Genomic DNA, 22,975 nt, shown 5'->3' with positions numbered 1-22,975 from the left:
CAATTTGTGGAGAACGGGTATTAGAATGACAAATGATGAACATATATCGAAATTGACAACTGCATTACCTGCTAAATGGGATGAGTTCATGGTTGAGCTAAAACAGAAAGATTTTTTTTCAGAGCTTTGTCCACATTAGTTCTTTAATGAGGTTAATGCAGAGTATTATAAGGAACTAAAGAAAAGGAGGGATTTTTTGTCCGAGATGGAAAAGAATTTAAATAAATTGGAGTTGGATGTACTTATTGAAGTTGATAAAAGAATTTGTGGATTTCTTGCAACAAAGAGTACTCTGAAATATGATATCAAAAGGAAATGTTATATTGATGATAGTATAAATCCTTTTGATTTTGTTAAACTCTTTTGTGCAGGAACATACAAGATGGAAACAAAGGATACTCCAAAGGATGAGGAATCTGTAGAGTCTGGATCTTCAAGTTCTGCATCAGTGTGCTCAAAATGTGACAGCTTCAAGACTGAAAATGACAAACTCTTGAAGGATGCAGAAAGTTTGACATCGAAAGTCAAGAAGTTAGAAAATATGAAGCAGGCTGATGATAAGCAGATTCTTATTTTGAAAGAAAATTGTGAGAAATTAAAAATTGAAAATGACAAACTGTTGGATGGTATGAACAGTTTGATATCAGAGAACAAAGTTTTGAAAGAAAATGTAAAAGGTTTTGAAATTGAAAAAACAAGAAGTGAAAAAGAATTTCAAAATAAAATGAAAATTCTTGAAGATGGGAGAAATGTTTTTAGTCAAAACAACATTGAAAAGCAAAAATTGATAAATTCCCATCTTCAGAAAATTATCAAATTGGAGAAAGAAGGTGAATGTGCTAAAAAGAAAATCAAAGAGTTGGAAAAAGAGCTTGAAAGCAAACAGAAATCTTCAAAAGATTTGGATTTCTGGATAAAGCTTGAGAATAAGAATTTGAAAGCTAATGAAACGAAATTTCAGGAACAGATAAAAGCTTTGGAAAATGAAAAGTCTGTTCTTGAAAACGTGAAGAATGAGAATGAAAATTCAATCAAGTCTCATCTTTTTAGAATATCTCAACTTGAAAACGAAGTTGTGAATTCCAGGAGCAAGATTGACGAACTTGAGAAGAAATTGATAGGTTTTGTGACTAAATCAGACAGTTTGAATTTTCCCTGTCCAAAACCAATCAATTCAGTTCCAATAAGTGACGATGTCACAAACTTTGACAATGTCAAAGTTAAAGATTGCGATGAAAAATCTGATGATGTAAATGAAAAATTAGAAAAACAAAAATTGTTTTTAAATTTGAAAGAAAAATTTTAGAAAACTGTTCTACAATCGACTGAAAAAGGTGAATGTTCTAAACAGAAACCTTTAAAGAAGAAAGTGGAACGGAAACAAAAAGATAATAAAAGTTCATCAGATCAATCATCCAATCAAAAATAAAATTCACAAAAAATAAAAAATAAAAACTCAAAAATTGTTGGTAATAAGCGGTGCAGGTCGGACCACAGTGCTCAAAAGCCAAATCAAGCAAACATGAGGAAGGAATATCACCAAGCCAGACAATGCTATGATCTGAGCGTTTGGTGTGAAGGTGGTATACGGTACGATAACAGAGTGTGTTACCGATGCGGCTATCAAGGACACATTGCTGTTAACTGCCAGGGTTGGAATTATGAGACCAGAAGATGCTACAATTGTCAGATCAAAGGTCACATTGCCAGAGATTGCCCAAGGAGATCAAATGAAAGATTGAGGGCTAAGTCTCAGAAATTGGCAAAGATTCCAGTCAAAGTCAAGCCCCATGAACAGAAGGTTCTAAAACCTAAAGTTCAAGATCAGACAAGTCAAGAAAAGAAAGTTAAACTTTCACAGGGGCAGAAAGACAGACTGAGGAAAAGAGGAAGAAGGCGAGAGAGTATCTCGAGAAGATTTTGTCCTCGGGTTCATCCGTTGGAAAGAATAAGAGGTCTGATGAATCAACTTCCTCGGTTGCAAAGTCAAGTAAGACGAACTCATCAGATACAAATCTGAGGACAAAAGAAGAAAAGAAGAAGATGATAGGTGTCGGCGATGAATCTGGCTTATCTAAGTCAGACAAGCCACACTCAGGCAATGATTCTGGTTCGTCAAAGCCAGAAGAGCCAGTGGTTGAGGTAAAAAAGGAGAATTCAGGTTTAACAATGGATGATGCAAACTTTCCACCATTGTTGAACAAGAATTCGAAATCACCCAAGGACCGTCAGGCTTGGGTGAATCTGTTTAAGTGAAAAACCTGACTTGCCGGAGATCCCAAGTTGGTAATCGTGGATCAGGAATCGGCATCTTTCATGTATAATTAGGAAGTTTTTGAAAGTGTTTGATATTGTTAAATTTTTATAGGTTGAATGACTACGCCGGAGCTTCCAGGATAGTAAGCGCGAAGCAGGAATCGGCATTCTGATTGGTAAAATGGTTTGTGTAGAGGTGTCATTCCTACACGTGACATTGTTTAGTGATTTTTACATGTGGTACTTGATTGCAAACAGTGAATCAAGGACATTAAATTGTACTTGATTTACTATATTTGATAAAACTGACAAGATGATGAACCATATCCCCGTACTTTAAACAAGTGATAAACTTACAAATGGTAAAAACAAACTCATTTTCCGGAAAAATCATTTTGATTAAAATAAACTTAAGTGTTTTGAGATCTAAATGAGAAAATGGTTTGTTGATAGGGGGAGTTCTGATTGTTTATGCCAATTGAATGGCGAAATGATGCAATTTAATGTCAGTTGTCATGTTCTGTATAGTTTGTTTTCAATTTTCGTTAATGTGTTTGCATTTTAGGGGGAGTAGAAAATTTAAAAAAAATCTAAAAACATTAGAAAATTTGAAAAAGCCAAAATTCAAAAAAAATCCAAAAACATTAGAAAATTTGAAAAAGCCAAAATCTTTATAAAATCAAAAATGAGTTTTTGTTGCGAAAAAGAGGAAATGATAGTACATCAGTGGACTATCGCAACACGCTAAAGAAATGTAAAGTCAAAATGTGATAAACGATCTTACTGAGGATGTGTCAGTAGATTTTCGCACATTTAGTAAATTGAAATGAGATATAAACCTAAAATTCAAACTTACTTGATTTGTGGGTAACTATTCTTGAATATATGGGTAACCCCCGAAATCTTGTTTGAAAGGTCCCGTATTCTGAGATACTAGGTCTTTATACTCAGTGATATCTGGGGTATTATCTCGGGACTTCTGCTGAATGGAAGTTCTGACCTAGTCCCCGGATAATACTTTCTGCAAAAAGCTTTGAAACATAAGCTCGCCCTCAGCAATCTGATTAAACAATAAAATTGATAATCTTTGCTGTTGTAATAAAAGATCCTCTAAAGGGGACCCACCTAAAGTCGAAGCCGTCATCTCTCTGCGTATACGAAAGTATCGACCTGAGCTCTCACGGCCCTCGCATACTACCCCTTTACAGATATCATCTGTGGTATACTCACCTGTAAGACTGAATATTGGGATCTGGATACGGGAGTATATTCAAGAAGTGAGACACACGAATAAGTTTAAGTTCTTAAGACATTAATTTCGTATCTCGAATCGATTGAAATTTGTGTGAAAATTTAAGTGGACAAACATACTGACAATCTAGGTAAATTGTTTAGAACTTAAAATGTTTAAAGCTTAACAGTGTTAGTGATATGTTTCATAACTGATATGTTCCTCTTGCACAAACTCACAAAAATATTGTTTGTAAATATTTGTTTTCTGCATTTACTTCTAAAAATTCAAAAGGATTTTTGATGTGTTTTAGCATAAATTTAAAAAAAAACTCCAAAAAGATTTTCGACAACTGACTGTGAAAAGCTGATTTTCAACATTTCAAGTGCTAAACATGTTGAACTTATGGTGTGGAAGAGAATGTGTGAAAATGTGAAGATTGAAACAGTTAAATGGTTCATTAAACTTGAAGTTTAAGTTGAATGTTAACCTACTTTTAGATCTTCATAGTTTTTGTTTAATGTTAAATCTGAAAGTGTTCTTATCAGTGTTTGAAGTTTGTGTAGATATTTGAGCTGATCAGAGAAAAGCCAGGAGTTGATTTCAATGGTGGTAACAAATTCAAGACGGCGATCCCAGCATGATGATAGGGGGAGTCTGATGAAAGTTATAGCCAGAGAAAATTCCAGTCACAAGATTCCAGGAAGTAGTTTCTGAAGATGAAATGATTCCAGGAGAATTTCCTGAAGAAGACCAAAATTGAAGAGCCTAGAGATTGATCAAGACTAAAAGAGGAACAGATAGGAAGCAGCCAAAGACTTGATGAACGACTTCATCAACATCTGAGGGGGAGTCTGTTGGTGCATTTCATCTGTTGATTTCGTCTTGGATCAAGTCTTAGTCTTAGAATATTATTTTAGGGCTCATTGTACGAGAAATCATGAGATTGTATGTGTTTAGAGAGTTAGGTTCGCTCATATGTACATAGTGTAGGAGAGTCGCTTATATGGACATGTGAGGTTCGCTTATATGGACATGTCCATATACGCGAACCAAGCTGGTCTTATAAGCGAACCATGGAGGCTATAAATAGGTAGCTTGAGCGAATCTGTAAGAGGAACAGGTGTTGGTCTTGTTTGGTTAGACGAAGCCCTGCCAATTTGTCTCCAGAGCTTGTAAACAGTTGATTAATCAATAAAAGAGACATTAAATAGTGAAATTAAGCTGAACGAAGACCGAATCAATGAATTCCGCCTCTGATTCTGTCTAAGCACTCTTCTGAACGACTCGTCAGGTCGTCAAACGATCCTACAAAAAGTTTACATAATAACCGTATTCAAGTTAACTACCAACTAATTTTAACATCCTAAAACACCAAGTTAAGTGATTATAACATAAAACATTGTTTTCAACAAAGATTAGACAAGCGCGGAAGCTTCAAATGTCACAACCCCCGACCCCTATTCCGGGAGCAGGCGGCCGTGAGCCAGTTTCAGTGGTATCGCTGTTTATCAATTTTTGTCAGCGGAAAATTTCATCAGGACCGTAGTTAGGAAATATTTTATCAGAGTTAAACACCAAAAATGTTTAAAATAAAAAAATGAGATAAAATCCAAGCTTCTCTGATAATACATTTATAAATGGGACAAAACCCGATTTTCATTTTGATATATTTATAGGGAATAATCCCTAATTATTGAAAAAATATTCTCCTTGTTAATTAGGTAACTTATATTGCCACTTTTCTAAGCCTTCAGTCCTCCCCAGCTGGCTTTTATTGGCTTCACACTAAGTAACCTGAAACACGTGTTTAAAAACATTTTGTCAGTGGAAAATACTGGTGAGTGAATCTCAGTTTAATCAAGTTTAATAAAAACCATTGTACAGTATTGAGGGCGGTTTCGCAATTACATTTATTTCCAAGTTATATCAATTAACATCCATGGTACTCTCAGACCCGACTTGTGGAAATGTTACTCCTTGACCTGGTGGTAACAAATTTTGTATACAAAACCCCAACATATTCATGATAATTGTAATCTTACAAATACTCAATAACTGTTTAATATATAATTAATTAAGTGAGGGTTTGTAAAAACAATTTGCAAAAAGGAGATTACTGACATTGCTAATTTAGGTCTTTCCTTCGTGACATCCTGGTTATAATCTAATAATTAAACAATGCACACATGTTAGTATAATAACCCATTTTAACATTAGTAATACCCTCCCCGAGACGGCATTCCAAAGACTACGTCCGGTAGAACCACGACAACCGTTACAGAACCCTAGATCAACCGGGCAGCGTATCTAATACGTACCCAGGGGTTATGATACTTACAACGAGGCACAGCTTTGCTATTTAGGGGGGTATAATGCCCGGGTATAGGGCCTACGCTACAGAAATTGAGAGATAAAATGTCACACCCCTAATTTCCACGTGTCACCGGTGGGCCCGGTGGGGAGTATAGTGACGTAGTTGGCATCATCATAGACAAACAACACAATACATAAATGCACAGCGGAAGCAAAGATAGATTCATTTCAACTTTAATAGAGTGTAATATTAAATATCACTAATAGTTGAAACGGATCCACAGGCGGATCAAAATAAAATAAGATGTTGTTCAACAGATTTATTGTCATCCAAGCTTGCGAGGCTTATTGCGGACGCTCTAGAAGACAGCCAGCCTATTACGTGTAGTACCTGCACTTAACCTTTTGGGAAAATACGTCAGTTTACACTGGTAAATACAATTTAACTGACTCATTTTGAAAAGGTTGAAAATTGATTTGAATGCTCAAGGCACAAAACATTTTTATAACTTGGGATAATTATTTATTATAATCTTATGAACGAATTACATGTTACTTGTGCGTTCAGTAGCCCGGATCTTGTCCGGGTTAAAGATCAATAGACACACCACAATAATGAGTTATACACTGACAGGTGTACGCCTACACCTCGTGCTCTGGTCGTGGCCATCTCGTAAGATGATGCCAAGGATATCCGGGACATGGTCATTAATCCCCCAAAGGCTTAAAGTAAACAAGACTGTTTAAACGAGCCGATCAAATTATTCAATTAACCACCCAAGGATGTAAGATTTGATGCTCGATCAAGCGGTATTCTATATACCGTAACCCAAGCCCGTATAGGGAAAATAAGTTAAAAGTATTTACCTTGGTAAGTATAAATCACAACTAGCAAGTGAAGGTAGCTTTTACTGGTTCTTCTATTCTGGAACAAAGGTTTATATAACCTATTAGATTCCTAACGGATCTTTATTTAAGCCTAAGCTTAGACCGGTTAGTTTTAAGGACGATACGATTCAAACGCACGATTAAGCGAAGACCGGATAGAACGTGATTTAGACCCGACAAGTTTGGATACTTGTATAATATGGGTATGCTAAATACATTCTGGATTCTGAGACAAAAATGATAATGTTTGACTCGTTTCGGTCAATTTATGCAAACTAGTTACCTAAACCGAACCGAACGCTAAAAGAGCGTTACGGGTAACCATAAGAGTCATATGCAAGTTCCCTGAGATAATATGCTCTAAATATGTCATAATATCAGTAAGTTATGTTCTATTATGCCCTGAATGAATTTAAACTCAACTTATGCCTTATAAGGGCATTTTGGTCATTTAAAAGATTATAAAAGAGTTAAATTTGTAATCTGAGTTGTAGGTCTGATTCATACCGTAAAAATACTTAATTTAACATATTATAACAGTAGGGTATGACCCATATATGAAACTTATCATTTAAAATCAAACTATGTACCTTAGGGGTATTTTGGTAATTTCATAAGGGCTAAAAGTGTCAAAACTGGAAACCTGAGTCCAAAAACTTATACTTACTGTTATTTTATAAAAATATACTAAGGATATCAGTAGGTATCAACCTTATATGTTTAATATGGCTATAGTGCATACTAGGCGTTAAAAACGCTTAAATAGGCGATTTAGAGCCGTTTCCGGATTTTCAAAAGAAAGCTGATATTTTTATATTTCCAGAATGCTCAAAATAATTTATTTAACAAATGAAATCAGTGGAAAAAGGTTTGGGGTCAAAAAGATTTATAAAACTCATTTTATGGCTTAAAAGGGTAAATTCGGTATTAACCGAATTAAACTTAGAGACCTATGTTATGCTCAACCAAAAATTAAATAAAAATCTTCAAAAATCCCAAAATATTATATAACATCAGTGGGTAAAAAGTTTTATATCAAAAAGTGGGTTTAAATAGGCTATACGCTAATTACGCCGTTTACTTAACATAAAGCTTTCAAATTACGATATTGAGCATAACTCTTAATCTAGACCTCCAACTGATATCAAATTTTAAGTGCATGCTTATAAATCAGTAACAAACGTTTCTACTCTTTCACTTTTTCAAAAATCGCGTTTTATAGCAAAAAGGGCAAAATAGTCATATTTAAGCATAAACCGGAAACATGCATATGAATCGGATAAGTGTTGAACCAAGTTTGCAAAATCTCAGAGAGTTGTACATATATAAAAATGGTCCAAAATAAGCTCTAAGGCAGATCTCAAACATGCATGCACGGATCCGAATTGAGAGTCAAAGAAAAAGTCATTTTATGAGACTTTCGGTTCCGATCCGGGTATAAACTGAAAATTTGTCGAGTTGATCATGATGAAACATGTTCTTACATTAATTACAAAGTTATTTTGATGATCAAACAGATTGCATGTGACCTACATTGCTATTTATGCTAAATTTTGCAAAAACACATTCTGTTGACTTTTTAAGAAAAGCTTTGACTCGACAATCAGCATGCTTAGAGTGAGAATCTGAAAATACCCTTTTGAGGGTTTGTTACCCACCTAAATACCAACTTGTAGGTACTTTCAATTCAAGAAATGACAGAGCCATTTTCGTTTAATCGTAAAGTCAAACTAAATTTACGACGGATTGACTTTCGGTTAATAAACTAAGCTAGAACGAATTTGAAAGAGTTATGAACACTTACAATGATCCTATATAAGCTTAGAGATCACTAGGAAGATGCCTTGTCATCCAGAAAGCTCCAGGAGTTGTCTTGTGATTTTTAGAAAATGCAAGTGTTCAAAGTTTACTACTTCAAGACCCTTATATGCAGATTTTGATCTGATTTGATGATGATACAGGTGTTGGTAGGTGTTGTAAGATCAGTCCAAGTGTCCTTGCATGCATGTAAGTTGATTGGTGAGTTTAGGAGGTGATTACAGTTGTATGCAACTCGAAATGCAGACCTGACTGGCACCTGTTCGCTGTTTCTGTCGCTGGGCAGGTCATGCGGCCCGCTTTAGGGCCTCAGGCGGGCCGCCTGGCCCCTTCTGACTTGCGAAAACCTTTTAAACCTTTATATTTTGGTCCTTGGTCCTTTGTTACGGGGTTTTGGCTATCAATCTTGCTCATAAGACCCTCAAACTTGATTTTTAAGGACCTTGGGACATTTACAAACATGGTAAAGTCCTTGGGTAACTTTGTTCTTACCCGAAAAATCACGAATTTCAACGTTGACGCATTTAACTCTTCGTGCACGGTTTTGATCATAGCTTTCTCATACGATAGCGAAACTTCATGAAATTTTTACCACATGTTCTAGTGAGTATATTTTATCATTACAAAGCTTCGGGTTTGCCAAAAGATCACTCAGAGGTATAAATTCAACATGTTGACACAATTAGCCCCTACAGTTTGCAATTCCTCACTTTCTTTCATTTTCCGCTTTGTATGATCCATGATTTATCCGTTTAGGATTATAAACATCGTGTAGGGTTATTTTAGAGCCTATTTTTCCATTGTTGACGCTTTAGACCCTTATATTTCCATAGTTTTACTGTTTGTCAACTTTAGTCCCTCTAAAGTATGTTTTCACATATCCAAAGCCTATGCCACGTGTCATTGCATTATTGGACGTAAATTTCCGAGGTGTTACATCCTCACCCCCTTAAAAGAAATCTCGACCTCGAGATTTATTGGAACAAATGAGGGTATTTTTCTTTCATCGTGGATTCTACCTCCCATGTGTATTCGGGACCCCTACGGGCATCCCATTTGACCTTAACAATAGGTATGTACTTTCTTCGGAGCTTCTTCACTTGTCGATCCTCAATCGACAATGGTTTTTCCACAAACTTCAAGCTTTCATCAATGTGTATATCTGTATGCGGTATGACCAGTGATTCGTCAGCGAAACACTTCTTCAGATTACAGATGTGGAACACATTATGTATACTACTAAGTTCTTCAGGTAAGTTTAGCTTATAGGCAACTGATCCGACGCGTTCGATAACCTCAAAAGGTCCTATGTATCTCGGACTCAGCTTACCTTTCTTACCAAATCGCATCACTCCCTTCCAGGGTGATACCTTGAGCAATACTTTGTCACCTACTTCGAAGTGAAAAGGCTTACGCTTTGGATCAGCGTAGCTTTTCTGCCTATCTTGGGCAGCTTTCAAGCGATCGCGAATATGGACAATTTTGTCCGTTGTTTCAAAAACCAAATTTGGTCCTGATAACTGAACTTCTCCTACTTTTGCCCAACAGATGGGTGTTCTGCATTTCCTACCATATAATGCCTCGAAAGGCGCAGCCTTAATACTAGTATGGTAGCTATTGTTGTAGGAGAACTCTATCAATGGTAGGTGGTTATCCCAACTGCCACCTAAATCAATCACACATGCTCGAAGCATGTCTTCCAATGTTTGGATGGTACGCTCACTTTGTCCGTCTGTCTGCGGATGGTAAGCCGTACTAAAGTTTAAGCGCGTACCCAGAGACTGTTGGAAACTCTTCCAAAAATGAGAGGTGTATCTCGTATCTCGGTCAGAGATAATCGACACTGGTACACCATGTAGAGCTACGATCTTATCCACATACAATTGAGCTAACATGTCAGAGCTGTAAGTTTCCTTAATGGGAAGAAAATGTGCTGACTTGGTTAGCCTATCTACTATAACCCATATAGTATCGTTTCCCTTTCTTGTCTTGGGAAATTTGGTGATAAAATCCATTGTCACCATCTCCCACTTCCACGTGGGAATTTCAGGTTGTTGAAGCAAACCTGACGGCTTCTGGTGCTCAGCTTTGAATTGCGCACAAGTCAGACATTTAGCTACATACGCAGCTACAGACTTTTTCAAACTGATCCACCAGTAGTTTGCCTTTAGATCCTGGTACATCTTATCAGCAACAGGATGAACGGAATATTTGGAGCTGTGGGCTTCCTGGAGGATAACATCTCGAAGTCCTCCATAAACTGGAACCCATATTCGCCCATTCAGTCTTAGCATTCCATCCTTGTTATAGGATAACTGCTCCTCAGTTACTCCTAGCTTTTCTTCAGGATAGTTAGCTTCCAACACAGCTTCTTTCTGTGCAACTAACACCCTTTCGTTCAAAGTATTCCTTATTTCTATGCGCTTGGCATTGATTCTTATCGGCTTCACTCTTTCTTTTCTGCTTAAGGCGTCAGCAACTACATTTGCCTTGCCTGGATGGTAACTTATCTCACAGTCATAATCATTTAAAGTTTCCATCCATCGTCTTTGTCGCATGTTCAATTCCTTCTGATTGAACAAATGTTGAAGGCTCTTGTGATCCGAATAGATTACACACTTTGTTCCATACAAGTAGTGTCTCCAAAGTTTCAGTGCAAATACAACGACACCCAATTCTAAGTCGTGGGTGGTGTAGTTTTTCTCGTGCACCTTTAGTTGTCGTGAAGCGTAGGCAATGACCTTGCCTCTCTGCATGAGTACACAGCCCATGCCAGTGTGTGACGCATCGCAATACACCACGAATTCTTCTATACCATCGGGCAATGTTAACACTGGTGCATTGCTCAACTTCTTCTTCAGAACGTCAAAGGATTCCTGCTGCTTAGGGCCCCAATCAAACTTGATCTTCTTACGTGTCAACGAAGTTAGGGGCGCAGCAATCCTTGAAAAATTTTCGATGAATCGCCTATAGTATCCTGCTAATCCTAGAAAACTGCGAATCTCGGTAGGTGTCTTTGGCTCTTGCCAATTCATAATTGCTTCTACCTTAGCGGGATCTACTTGGATACCACGCTCACTTACCACATGTCCAAGGAATTGGACTTCTCGAAGCCAAAATTCGCACTTTGAAAATTTGGCATAGAGTTTCTCATGATGTAGAAGTTTGAGAATACAACGAAGGTGTTTCTTGTGGTCAGCCTGGTTCTTTGAGTAGATAAGGATGTCGTCAATAAAGACGATGACGAATTTATCCAGATAAGGCTTGCAGACGCGATTCATGAGATCCATGAATGCGGCTGGTGCGTTAGTGAGCCCAAAAGGCATCACTAGGAACTCGTAATGTCCATAAAGAGTCCTAAACGGTGTCTTGTGTACATCTTCATCCTTGACCTTCAACTGGTGATAGCCTGACCTCAAGTCTATCTTTGAAAAGTAGCTTGCCCCTTGTAATTGATCGAACAGGTCGTCGATCCTAGGCAAAGGATACCTATTCTTGATGGTGACTTTATTAAGCTCGCGGTAATCGATGCACAGACGCATCGATCCATCCTTCTTTTTGACGAACAAAATCGGCGCTCCCCAAGGAGATGAGCTAGGTCTAATAAAACCTTTAGCTAACAGATCATCTAACTGCGTCCTTAACTCCTTCATCTCCGTTGGTGCCAACCTATATGGTGCTCTTGCTACTGGCGCCGCACCCGGAATGATGTCAATTCGAAACTCCACTTGCCTGTCTGGTGGTAAACCAGGTAGTTCTTCCGGAAACACTTCAGGGTATTCCGAAATGACAGGGATATCTTCAATCTTTGGCTTTGTCTCATCAATAGTAACTTGTGCCATATAAATGACACAACCCTTCTGCAGACATCTGGATTCCTTGAGCATGGACACTTGCTCAGGCAATCCATGCTGGGTATCTCCTTGGATGGTGAGTGACTCACCAGACGGAGTTTTAACTACCACCTGCTTTCTGTTGCACACAATCTGGGCTTGGTTGTGTGACAACCAATCCATACCTATCACTATATCAAAACCGGCTAGCTTAAAGGGAAGTAAGGATAATGGAAAAGAGTGATTCCTAATGGATATAACACATCCATCTAAAACAGTTGAGGCGGTTTCTATGGTCCCATCAGCTAATTCCACCTCATACTTCACACTTAAGGCTTTTACAGGTAATTTTAACAATTCACAGAACTTATTATCTACAAAAGACTTATCTGCTCCAGAATCAAACAATACTCTAGCAAAAACATCGTTTACAAGAAAGGTACCTGTAATCACGTTGTCATCTTGAACAGCTTCCTTAGCGTCCATCTTGAAGACCCTTGCGTTGGTCTTTTTCCCTTCCTCGGTTTTCTTGGTGTTCTTTGGGCAATTAGACTTAATGTGCCCCTTCTCATTGCAACCATAACATGTTGCATCTTTCAGCTTCTTACATTCCAAGGTCTTATGATCTGTGGATTTGCAGATTCCACAGGGTCTCGCGTGAGACTGGGATTTCGACTCAAATCGACACTTCCCAAAATGGTTCTTCTTGCAAGTTTTACATCTGGGCTTATCCCCTGATTGCTGCCTATCCTTCTTAGATCCCGACCCTTTCTTGTGGTCGTCATTTCCTCGGTGTCTCTTCTCTGATCTTCGTGAGGTATCGTCCTTACGCTTTCTTCTGAGTTCCTAAGAGCTCTCAACCTGACTACGTCCTGGGTGAGAGAGAGGGATAGATCAGCTACTGATTTGAAAGTTGTAGGCCTCGATGCCTTAACACTTGCTTTAATCTCAGGGGCCAAACCCCCAATGAAACGGGCAATCCTTCTCGGCTCTAGGGTTACCAAGTATGGAACCAATCGAGATAGAGTATTGAAAGTGGTGAGGTATGCCTGGCAGTCTAGATTTTTCATCACCAAAGATACGAAGTCTGACTCGATCCTTTCAACTTCATGTTGTGGGCAAAAATTCTCTTTAATAAGGGTTACGAACTGATCCCATGACATACTGTAAAGTGTGGCCTTTCCGGCAGCTTGTAAGAGAGATTTCCACCATGCTAGTGCGTCCCCTTTGAACGATTGGGATACGTACTTCACTACATCCCGATCAGCACATCCGCTGATATCCACTACCGTATCCATTTCGTCCAACCAGGTCATGCAGTCTACTGCTCCCTTCTCCCCAGTAAAGTCCCGGGGTTTACATGAGACGAAGTATTTGTATGTACATGACTTATCACGTGGTTCTGGCTTATGCTCGACCTTCTTTGACGGGATACTGTTTTGGTTGGATGAATGTCGCTCATCATCCTTCTTGAGCTCATCTTTCTTAGATACATCTTTCTTAGAGGGCGGTTTGCTATGAGCCTCCGAATGAACCTTGGTCTTGGAATGTGGCGCGGACCGGGTCCTACTTCGGGTCCTATTTGATTCACTATATTGCCTTTCAATGGCTTTGGCAACAACATTTTCTACTAATGCTTGTAGCTCCGCACCAGTTATATGTATTCTAGTGTTATCTGGGCCTTCCTCTGGGTGACTGTTTACTTCTTCAGACTTAGCCATGTGGCTTTAGGCGCTACATAAAAGTAAGGACAAGGTCTATTTAGAAGCCTAAACAGTATTATCGTTCTTGACGATTTATTAACCATGGTAAATAAGAGCCATATTAGTTAATTAGTTTCATTCAGGACTTTCTATTAGCTATTTACCTGAGAGTGAAAAATATATATTGGCACAATAGGCCTAGTCACTTGGACAAATTTCTAAATTTGAATTTAGATTCTATAGGATTAAAATTTGAATAATTAAAACAAATCAATCCTTTTTTTTTTTTTTGGTAGGGGGTCTATAAACCACGGCTGCCTTTTTGTTTTATATGACATTAGTTATAACCCGTAGGCATTATGTCACAATCAGATATATATATATATATATATATATATAGAATATAAATTTTGATAATTTTATTAAAAGGGTGACATGTGTGATTTTGCGGATCACACTAGCCAAGAATGCTAACATGTTTACAGATGTTAACAGAGATTGAATCTTTTTAACAGGTTCTACCATATTGGCCAGGTCTTTAATATGACATTCAAGCTAGGTTTTACCTTTTTAAGATTCTTATTATTAAAATGGTAAATTAAAATAATAATTGCTATTTTTCATTTATTCGTATATTATGTTTATGCATATAATTTAAAAATGAAAAACTTAAATTAACCATTTCAAATAAAATTAACTAACAAGAGTTTGCCCTAAACGGGACTTTTACACAAATAACATACCCACGCAGGAGCTAAACTAACAAACAAACCCACGCAGGGGTTAAACAGAAACAAACAAACCCACGCAGGGGTAGAACAGAAAGGAAAAATATACCCACGTAGGGGCAGAGTACTGAAATAAATGTCCTCGCAGGGACATGATTAAATAACTAGCAAACAAAGGATTTAGTAGTCCTTCTTGCTTTTTCCCTTGATTAAATCCACCATCTTCTTAAACATCCCACGATTATGCCGACGGTCTTCTCGTAACTCATGCCACATCTCTCGTCGAACATCATTTATTCCTTGAAGGATTTCTTGAACTTGTGGCGGCGACATCATCGGTGCCGGCGGTAGTAGCGGATAATGCGGTGGCTGAGGAGGCTGCGGCTGCTGATATCCATATGATGGGTATCCATAGGTCGGTTGTCCCGTAGTCCAGGGACCTCCAAAAGTACCTTCCGGATTGAGAGAGTTGTAGTTCGCAGCTACCCAGTAGGGATCCTCTGTAAAGTTATAACCTAGGGGAAACGTCTGCTCGAAGGGATTGTACGCTGCCGCGCTAGTATAAGCAGGGATTGGGTTTCCGAAATCCTGTGGTGGTGGTGGCGCGATTGGCGCAGATGTTACTTCTGAGACGGGGTGTGAAGATTCTCCCATCTCTGGTTCTTCGTGAAGTGGCGAGTATCGGCTGCTACCTGAATGTGGAGGGGTGCCGATGCGTATTCCCCCTCGTGTGGAAATCCGTGCGTTCGTTCGTCTCCGCCTCGGAGGCGGGGGAGGCAAAACCGGAGCTGGTGGCGGCGGTGGAGTGACCGCGACAAGTCGGGAATCCCCATAAGGATTCTGCTGCTGCTGTGGCTGCTGTTGCTGTTGCTGGAGGTGCAAGGGAGAGCTGTGCTGCGGCTGGTGCAGGGGAGAGTTATGGTAACTAGGGGTAAATACCCAGTCATGCTGCCTGAATCTCTCCTCAAAGCTGTCGGGACCATTGTATGGTGATCCCACAAAAGGTGACCCATCAGAAATCTCGATAGGGTGGTTCGGAGTTCCAGATGGTGGCATTGAGGGATCGGTATCTTCATCGACATCCATCGCATTGTCACCGGGAAAATGGTCTTCTGGTCCGAGTGGGTTAAAACCCATAGGCACATCAAGGTAGTCAGCAGGGTTGTACAGGCCTTGGAAAACAGGTGATGGTTGGTCAAAGGGTGATTGGTGTCCTTGGAGAGGAATATAGGACTGGTGAGAGTTGTGGGGCTCATTTTCTGATTGAGGCCCAAAGGAATGTGGGATAGAAGGTGAGGTACTCAGTGAAACCGAGTGCCTTGCGGGTTCAGTAAAAGACCTCCACAGATTTTGAGCATCTGTGTTATGGGAGCCTGAAGGTGTTCGCCTGTGCGAAGGTCCGGCTTCATGGTCGTTTGGGGCTACATATGCTCCTTGTCCACTTCCTCTTCCTCTCATACGTTGCGGCATTTTGTGAACCTGTAAAAATCAAACACGTGACACAACAAAATATATATAAGACAAAGTTAGAAAATAAAACAAATTTTGGATATTTCCTAAGTTCTTTGTCTAGACTCGAGAATCGAGGAATGTGCAATTGTGTAACTGAGATTAAACACAAAAGGCTAGTGTTTAATTCACTCAAAGTTGGCTCTGATACCAACCTGTCACACCCCTAATTTCCACGTGTCACCGGTGGGCCCGGTGGGGAGTATAGTGACGTAGTTGGCATCATCATAGACAAACAACACAATACATAAATGCACAGCGGAAGCAAAGATAGATTCATTTCAACTTTAATAGAGTGTAATATTAAATATCACTAATAGTTGAAACGGATCCACAGGCGGATCAAAATAAAATAAGATGTTGTTCAACAGATTTATTGTCATCCAAGCTTGCGAGGCTTATTGCGGACGCTCTAGAAGACAGCCAGCCTATTACGTGTAGTACCTGCACTTAACCTTTTGGGAAAATACGTCAGTTTACACTGGTAAATACAATTTAACTGACTCATTTTGAAAAGGTTGAAAATTGATTTGAATGCTCAAGGCACAAAACATTTTTATAACTTGGGATAATTATTTATTATAATCTTGTGAACGAATTACATGTTACTTGTGCGTTCAGTAGCCCGGATCTTGTCCGGGTTAAAGATCAATAGACACACCACAATAATGAGTTATACACTGACAGGTGTACGCCTACACCTCGTGCTCTGGTCGTGGCCATCTCGTAAGATGATGCCAAGGATATCCGGGACATGGTCATTAATCCCCCAAAGGCTTAAAGTAAACAAGACTGTTTAAACGAGCCGATCAAATTATTCAATTAACCACCCAAGGATGTAAGATTTGATGCTCGATCAAGCGGTATTCTATATACCGTAACCCAAGCCCGTATAGGGAAAATAAGTTAAAAGTATTTACCTTGGTAAGTATAAATCACAACTAGCAAGTGAAGGTAGCTTTTACTGGTTCTTCTATTCTGGAACAAAGGTTTATATAACCTATTAGATTCCTAACGGATCTTTATTTAAGCCTAAGCTTAGACCGGTTAGTTTTAAGGACGATACGGTTCAAACGCACGATTAAGCGAAGACCGGATAGAACGTGATTTAGACCCGACAAGTTTGGATACTTGTATAATATGGGTATGCTAAATACATTCTGGATTCTGAGACAAAAATGATAATCTTTGACCCGTTTCGGTCAATTTATGCAAACTAGTTACATAAACCGAACCGAACGCTAAAAGAGCGTCACGGGTAACCATAAGAGTCATATGCAAGTTCCCTGAGATAATATGCTCTAAATATGTCATAATATCAGTAAGTTATGTTCTATTATGCCCCGAATGAATTTAAACTCAACTTATGCCTTATAAGGGCATTTTGGTCATTTAAAAGATTATAAAAGAGTTAAATTTGTAATCTGAGTTGTAGGTCTGATTCATACCGTAAAAATACGTAATTTAACATATTATAACAGTAGGGTATGACCCATATATGAAACTTATCATTTAAAATCAAACTATGTACCTTAGGGGTATTTTGGTAATTTCACAAGGGCTAAAAGTGTCAAAACTGGAAACCTGAGTCCAAAAACTTATACTTACTGTTATTTTATAAAAATATACTAAGGATATCAGTAGGTATCAACCTTATATGTTTAATATGGCTATAGTGCATACTAGGCGTTAAAAACGCTTAAATAGGCGATTTAGAGCCGTTTCCGGATTTTCAAAAGAAAGCTGATATTTTTATATTTCCAGAATGCTCAAAATAATTTATTTAACAAATGAAATCAGTGGAAAAAGGTTTGGGGTCAAAAAGATTTATAAAACTCATTTTATGGCTTAAAAGGGTAAATTCGGTATTAACCGAATTAAACTTAGAGACCTATGTTATGCTCAACCAAAAATTAAATAAAAATCTTCAAAAATCCCAAAATATTATATAACATCAGTGGGTAAAAAGTTTTATATCAAAAAGTGGGTTTAAATAGGCTATACGCTAATTACGCCGTTTACTTAACATAAAGCTTTCAAATTACGATATTGAGCATAACTCTTAATCTAGACCTCCAACTGATATCAAATTTTAAGTGCATGCTTATAAATCAGTAACAAACGTTTCTACTCTTTCACTTTTTCAAAAATCGCGTTTTATAGCAAAAAAGGCAAAATAGTCATATTTAAGCATAAACCGGAAACATGCATATGAATCGGATAAGTGTTGAACCAAGTTTGCAAAATCTCAGAGAGTTGTACATATATAAAAATGGTCCAAAATAAGCTCTAAGGCAGATCTCAAACATGCATGCACGGATCCGAATTGAGAGTCAAAGAAAAAGTCATTTTATGAGACTTTCGGTTCCGATCCGGGTTTAAACTGAAAATTTGTCGAGTTGATCATGATGAAACATGTTCTTACATTAATTACAAAGTTATTTTGATGATCAAACAGATTGCATGTGACCTACATTGCTATTTATGCTAAATTTTGCAAAAACACATTCTGTTGACTTTTTAAGAAAAGCTTTGACTCGACAATCAGCATGCTTAGAGTGAGAATCTGAAAATACCCTTTTGAGGGTTTGTTACCCACCTAAATACCAACTTGTAGGTACTTTCAATTCAAAAAATGACAGAACCATTTTCGTTTAATCGTAAAGTCAAACTAAATTTACGACGGATTGACTTTCGGTTAATAAACTAAGCTAGAACGAATTTGAAAGAGTTATGAACACTTACAATGGTCCTATATAAGCTTAGAGATCACTAGGAAGATGCCTTGTCGTCCAGAAAGCTCCAGGAGTTGTCTTGTGATTTTTAGAAAATGCAAGTGTTCAAAGTTTACTACTTCAAGACCCTTATATGCAGATTTTGATCTGATTTGATGATGATACAGGTGTTGGTAGGTGTTGTAAGATCAGTCCAAGTGTCCTTGCATGCATGTAAGTTGATTGGTGAGTTTAGGAGGTGATTACAGCTGTATGCAACTCGAAATGCAGACCTGACTGGCACCTGTTCGCTGTTTCTGTCGCTGGGCAGGTCATGCGGCCCGCTTTAGGGCCTCAGGCGGGCCACCTGGCCCCTTCTGACTTGCGAAAACCTTTTAAACCTTTATATTTTGGTCCTTGGTCCTTTGTTACGGGGTTTTGGCTATCAATCTTGCTCATAAGACCGTCAAACTTGATTTTTAAGGACCTTGGGACATTTACAAACATGGTAAAGTCCTTGGGTAACTTTGTTCTTACCCGAAAAATCACGAATTTCAACGTTGACGCATTTAACCCTTCGTGCACGGTTTTGATCATAGCTTTCTCATACGATAGCGGAACTTCATGAAATTTTTACCACATGTTCTAGTGAGTATATTTTATCATTACAATGCTTCGAGTTTGCCAAAAGATCACTCAGAGGTATAAATTCAACATGTTGACACAATTAGCCCCTACAGTTTGCAATTCCTCACTTTCTTTCATTTTCCGCTTTGTATGATCCATGATTTATCCGTTTAGGATTATAAACATCGTGTAGGGTTATTGTAGAGCCTATTTTTCCATTGTTGACGCTTTGGACCCTTATATTTCCATAGTTTTACTGTTTGTCAACTTTAGTCCCTCTAAAGTATGTTTTCACATATCCAAAGCCTATGCCACGTGTCATTGCATTATTGGACGTAAATTTCCGAGGTGTTATAGAAAATTGAATTCTTGTTGGTGTATACGTCTGTCGACTTCGTCTTGTATCGAGTCTTGTATGATTGTGTATAGATCAGGGCACATAAATCGAGAAATCTTGTAATTTCGCATGAAGAAGGTAATTTCGCATGAAATGAACTTGAGTAGTTTCAAACGAAATTATCATGTAATTTCGCACGAAATTATCATGTAATTTCGCACGAAATTATATTTCGTGTGAAATGTATTTTCCTTTGTAACCAGTTCATGCGAAATTAGCTATCTATAAATAGGGGCTCTGTAATTTCGTTTGGGGGCATTCATTTATGTGTGATTCCGGAGCTGAAGTGCTGTCGAAGTGTCGTCTTGCTGTAAATCATTGTCAAATCAATCAAAAGGCAGTTTAAAGTGAAAAGCAAGCTGAATTACCTCAATACGTTTGTTTCCGCCTCTCGTATTCAGCAAAAACTCTTCTGAACGACTCGTTTGGTCGGTAAAACGATCCTACAAGTGGTATCAGAGCTCAGGAGGAAGAGTTCATACCAATTCAGCTGTAAATTCTGTTTTCTACACCTTCTTTTTCACAATTTTCAAATTTTCACAGTCAAAATACTTTGAATTTCATATATCATGTGCGCAATCATGTTTTAACAAACCCTTAAAAGTTTCATACTTAAAATCGGCTTAAAACTTGATCAATTTGACAAAATTCAGCTTGAGATGATGACATCGGCATAATTTCGCATGGAATTAGATGTTAATATCGCACCAAGCCATAATTTCATTTGGGTGTTCCAAACGAAATTAGTATTTTCGCACCAAAGTTGTAATCTCGTTTGAGAGGTTCCACGCGAAATTAGTAATTTCGCTTGAAGTTCTGATTTCGTTTGATAATTCTGCACGGAATTACAATTTCGTTTGAAAGGGTGGCACTTGAAACGAAATTAGGGTAATTTCGCTCCAAAGCTATTTCGTTTGAACGGGTAATTTCGTTTGAAAAGGAATTTCGCTTGAGAAGTAATTTTTTTTGAACAAGTATGATTTTGTGAATTGTTAAAACCTAAACATGGAAGTGGAATTTTATAACGCCTTTGCTACTCCGATTACCATTACTCAGCAAGCAATGTTGGAAAATGAAACGAGGACTATGCCAAAACCGCCTAAGCTCATGAATATCGAGGAGTATAAGGGATGGGAAGAGCGTTTTGAGAATTGGGTGCAAGCGAATTACTTGGATGCTTGGGAATGTGTTGAGACGATATATGTTAGACCAATGAATGATGACGAAGAGGAGATTGCAATTAAAGATTTAAGTGCTGATGAGAAAAAGAAATACAAAAACGAGAAAATGATGATCAGTTTATTGCAACAAGCTGTGAAAGAAGATATCTTGGTTTTATTACAGCACAATGGAAGTGCATATTCAATTTGGAAAGCGTTAAGATCTAAATTTGTTGGAAGTCAAGAGATGGTTAAGAACAAAAAATCGCTTCTGAAAAAAGAGTTCGATCTATTTCGGGGTTTAAGAAATGAAAGTACTAAGCAGATCATTGAAAGATATTGCAATCTGGTAATGAACATGAAAAGATTGAGCATCACAAAAGACAATGAGGAGTTGATTAAAAAGTTGGCTGATGCGTTGCCACATGAAACTTGGGGTACATATCTGATGATGTTCAAGAATAAGAAAGGATTTAACAATCTAACTTTAAGTAAGTTTATTGAGAAACTTGAAATTCAAGAGATGGAACAACGAAAGATCTCAAGAATGAAAGATTTTGATGGTGAACAAGATATCAGTCTTTATTACAAAGGAAGTATTAGTGATAAAACCACCAACATGTCACCAAAGGTTGAGACTGCGTTCAATGCTAAGAATTCATCTGGAGGATCATCTAAAGGATCAAACAACAAAACACGTTTTTCTTCATATCCATCATTTGATCCAAATGTTCTGCAACCAAGAATGGAAAGAAGTTACAATGCAACATTGTACTAAATCTTGAGAATGATCAGGATTATTCAGAAGAAGTTGCAAAAAGCCATATGTCTTTGTTGGGGACTGTGTTAGAGTCCTATGGAAGTTTAGTGGCAGGTCGGATCTGGAATCCAATGTTAACAAAAGAGGATTATGATCAAATAGATGCTGAAGAGATGGAATTGATGGACATAAAGTGGTGTTTGGCGAGTGTGTTGAGGAGAGCCGAAAAGTTTAAACAAATTACGGGAATAGATGATTTCCGTGATGCAAATGTTTCTACTTTAGGATTTGATAAATCAAAAGTCACTTGTTTTCGTTGCAGGGAAAAAGGACACTTCAAGAGAGAGTGCAAAAACCGTGAAGCAAGTGGAGCTCAAAATCCATTCAACAACAATGATTATTATCGGAAAGCAATTTATCATCAAGTTGCTCAACTGCCACATCAACAACAACCACAAACTGCTCATGCTAGGAAGGAGATTGAAGAACCATCAAAGAGAGCATGTATGGTGAATCAAGATGATCAAAAATCAACAAAAGAATCAATTTGGGATAAATATATTTCAGCTAACAGCAAAGCATGTTTGATAGATCAAGATGATGAGAAATTACCAGAAGGCTTTAGCTGGGCAAATTTCAGTTGGGATGATTATGATCCGAACAAAACTTCAAATCACAAAGCTTTTGTTGCTCGAGTTGTTGAGGATAGTGATAATGATGATGATTATTATGCAAGAAAAATTAAAGAGCACTTGAGATTGATGGAAGAAAGTGATAGTGATGATGGAAAAGCTCGAAAGAAAAAGAAGAAAGCTAAAAAACCAGTCAACAGTGATGATGAAGAAGTTCCTATGATTAACAAAAAATGAAAAGAGGTTTCAGTTTTCAAAGTTGAAGAAGAAGCTAATGCACAAAAGATTCCGGTGAAATGTGATAGTTGTGAAATAATGAAGAAGCAAAACAACATCTTAATTCACAACATGAATAGATTGAAAGAATCATATGATGTTCTGAACAAAGCCATGAATATGTAGA

General features: G+C 37.9%; 1 protein-coding gene across 1 annotated transcript; it reads right to left on the bottom strand.

Annotated features, from left to right (window-relative positions):
• Positions 1 to 217: 217 nt before the first annotated feature.
• On the bottom strand, positions 218 to 16,243 carry LOC118485063 (extensin-like). The gene is made up of 2 exons (XM_035981298.1): positions 14,993 to 16,243; positions 218 to 292 (listed from the first exon to the last, which is right to left on the bottom strand). Exons 1-2 carry the CDS (start codon positions 16,241 to 16,243, stop codon positions 218 to 220), a joined length of 1,326 nt encoding a protein of 441 aa, XP_035837191.1.
• Positions 16,244 to 22,975: the final 6,732 nt, after the last annotated feature.

This window comes from Helianthus annuus, chromosome 12, assembly GCF_002127325.2.
Source record: "Helianthus annuus cultivar XRQ/B chromosome 12, HanXRQr2.0-SUNRISE, whole genome shotgun sequence".
In the NCBI taxonomy this organism is placed as follows: domain Eukaryota; kingdom Viridiplantae; phylum Streptophyta; class Magnoliopsida; order Asterales; family Asteraceae; genus Helianthus; species Helianthus annuus.
Note: the sequence above shows the minus strand (reverse complement) of the source record. Positions and strands in the feature narration are given on the sequence as shown.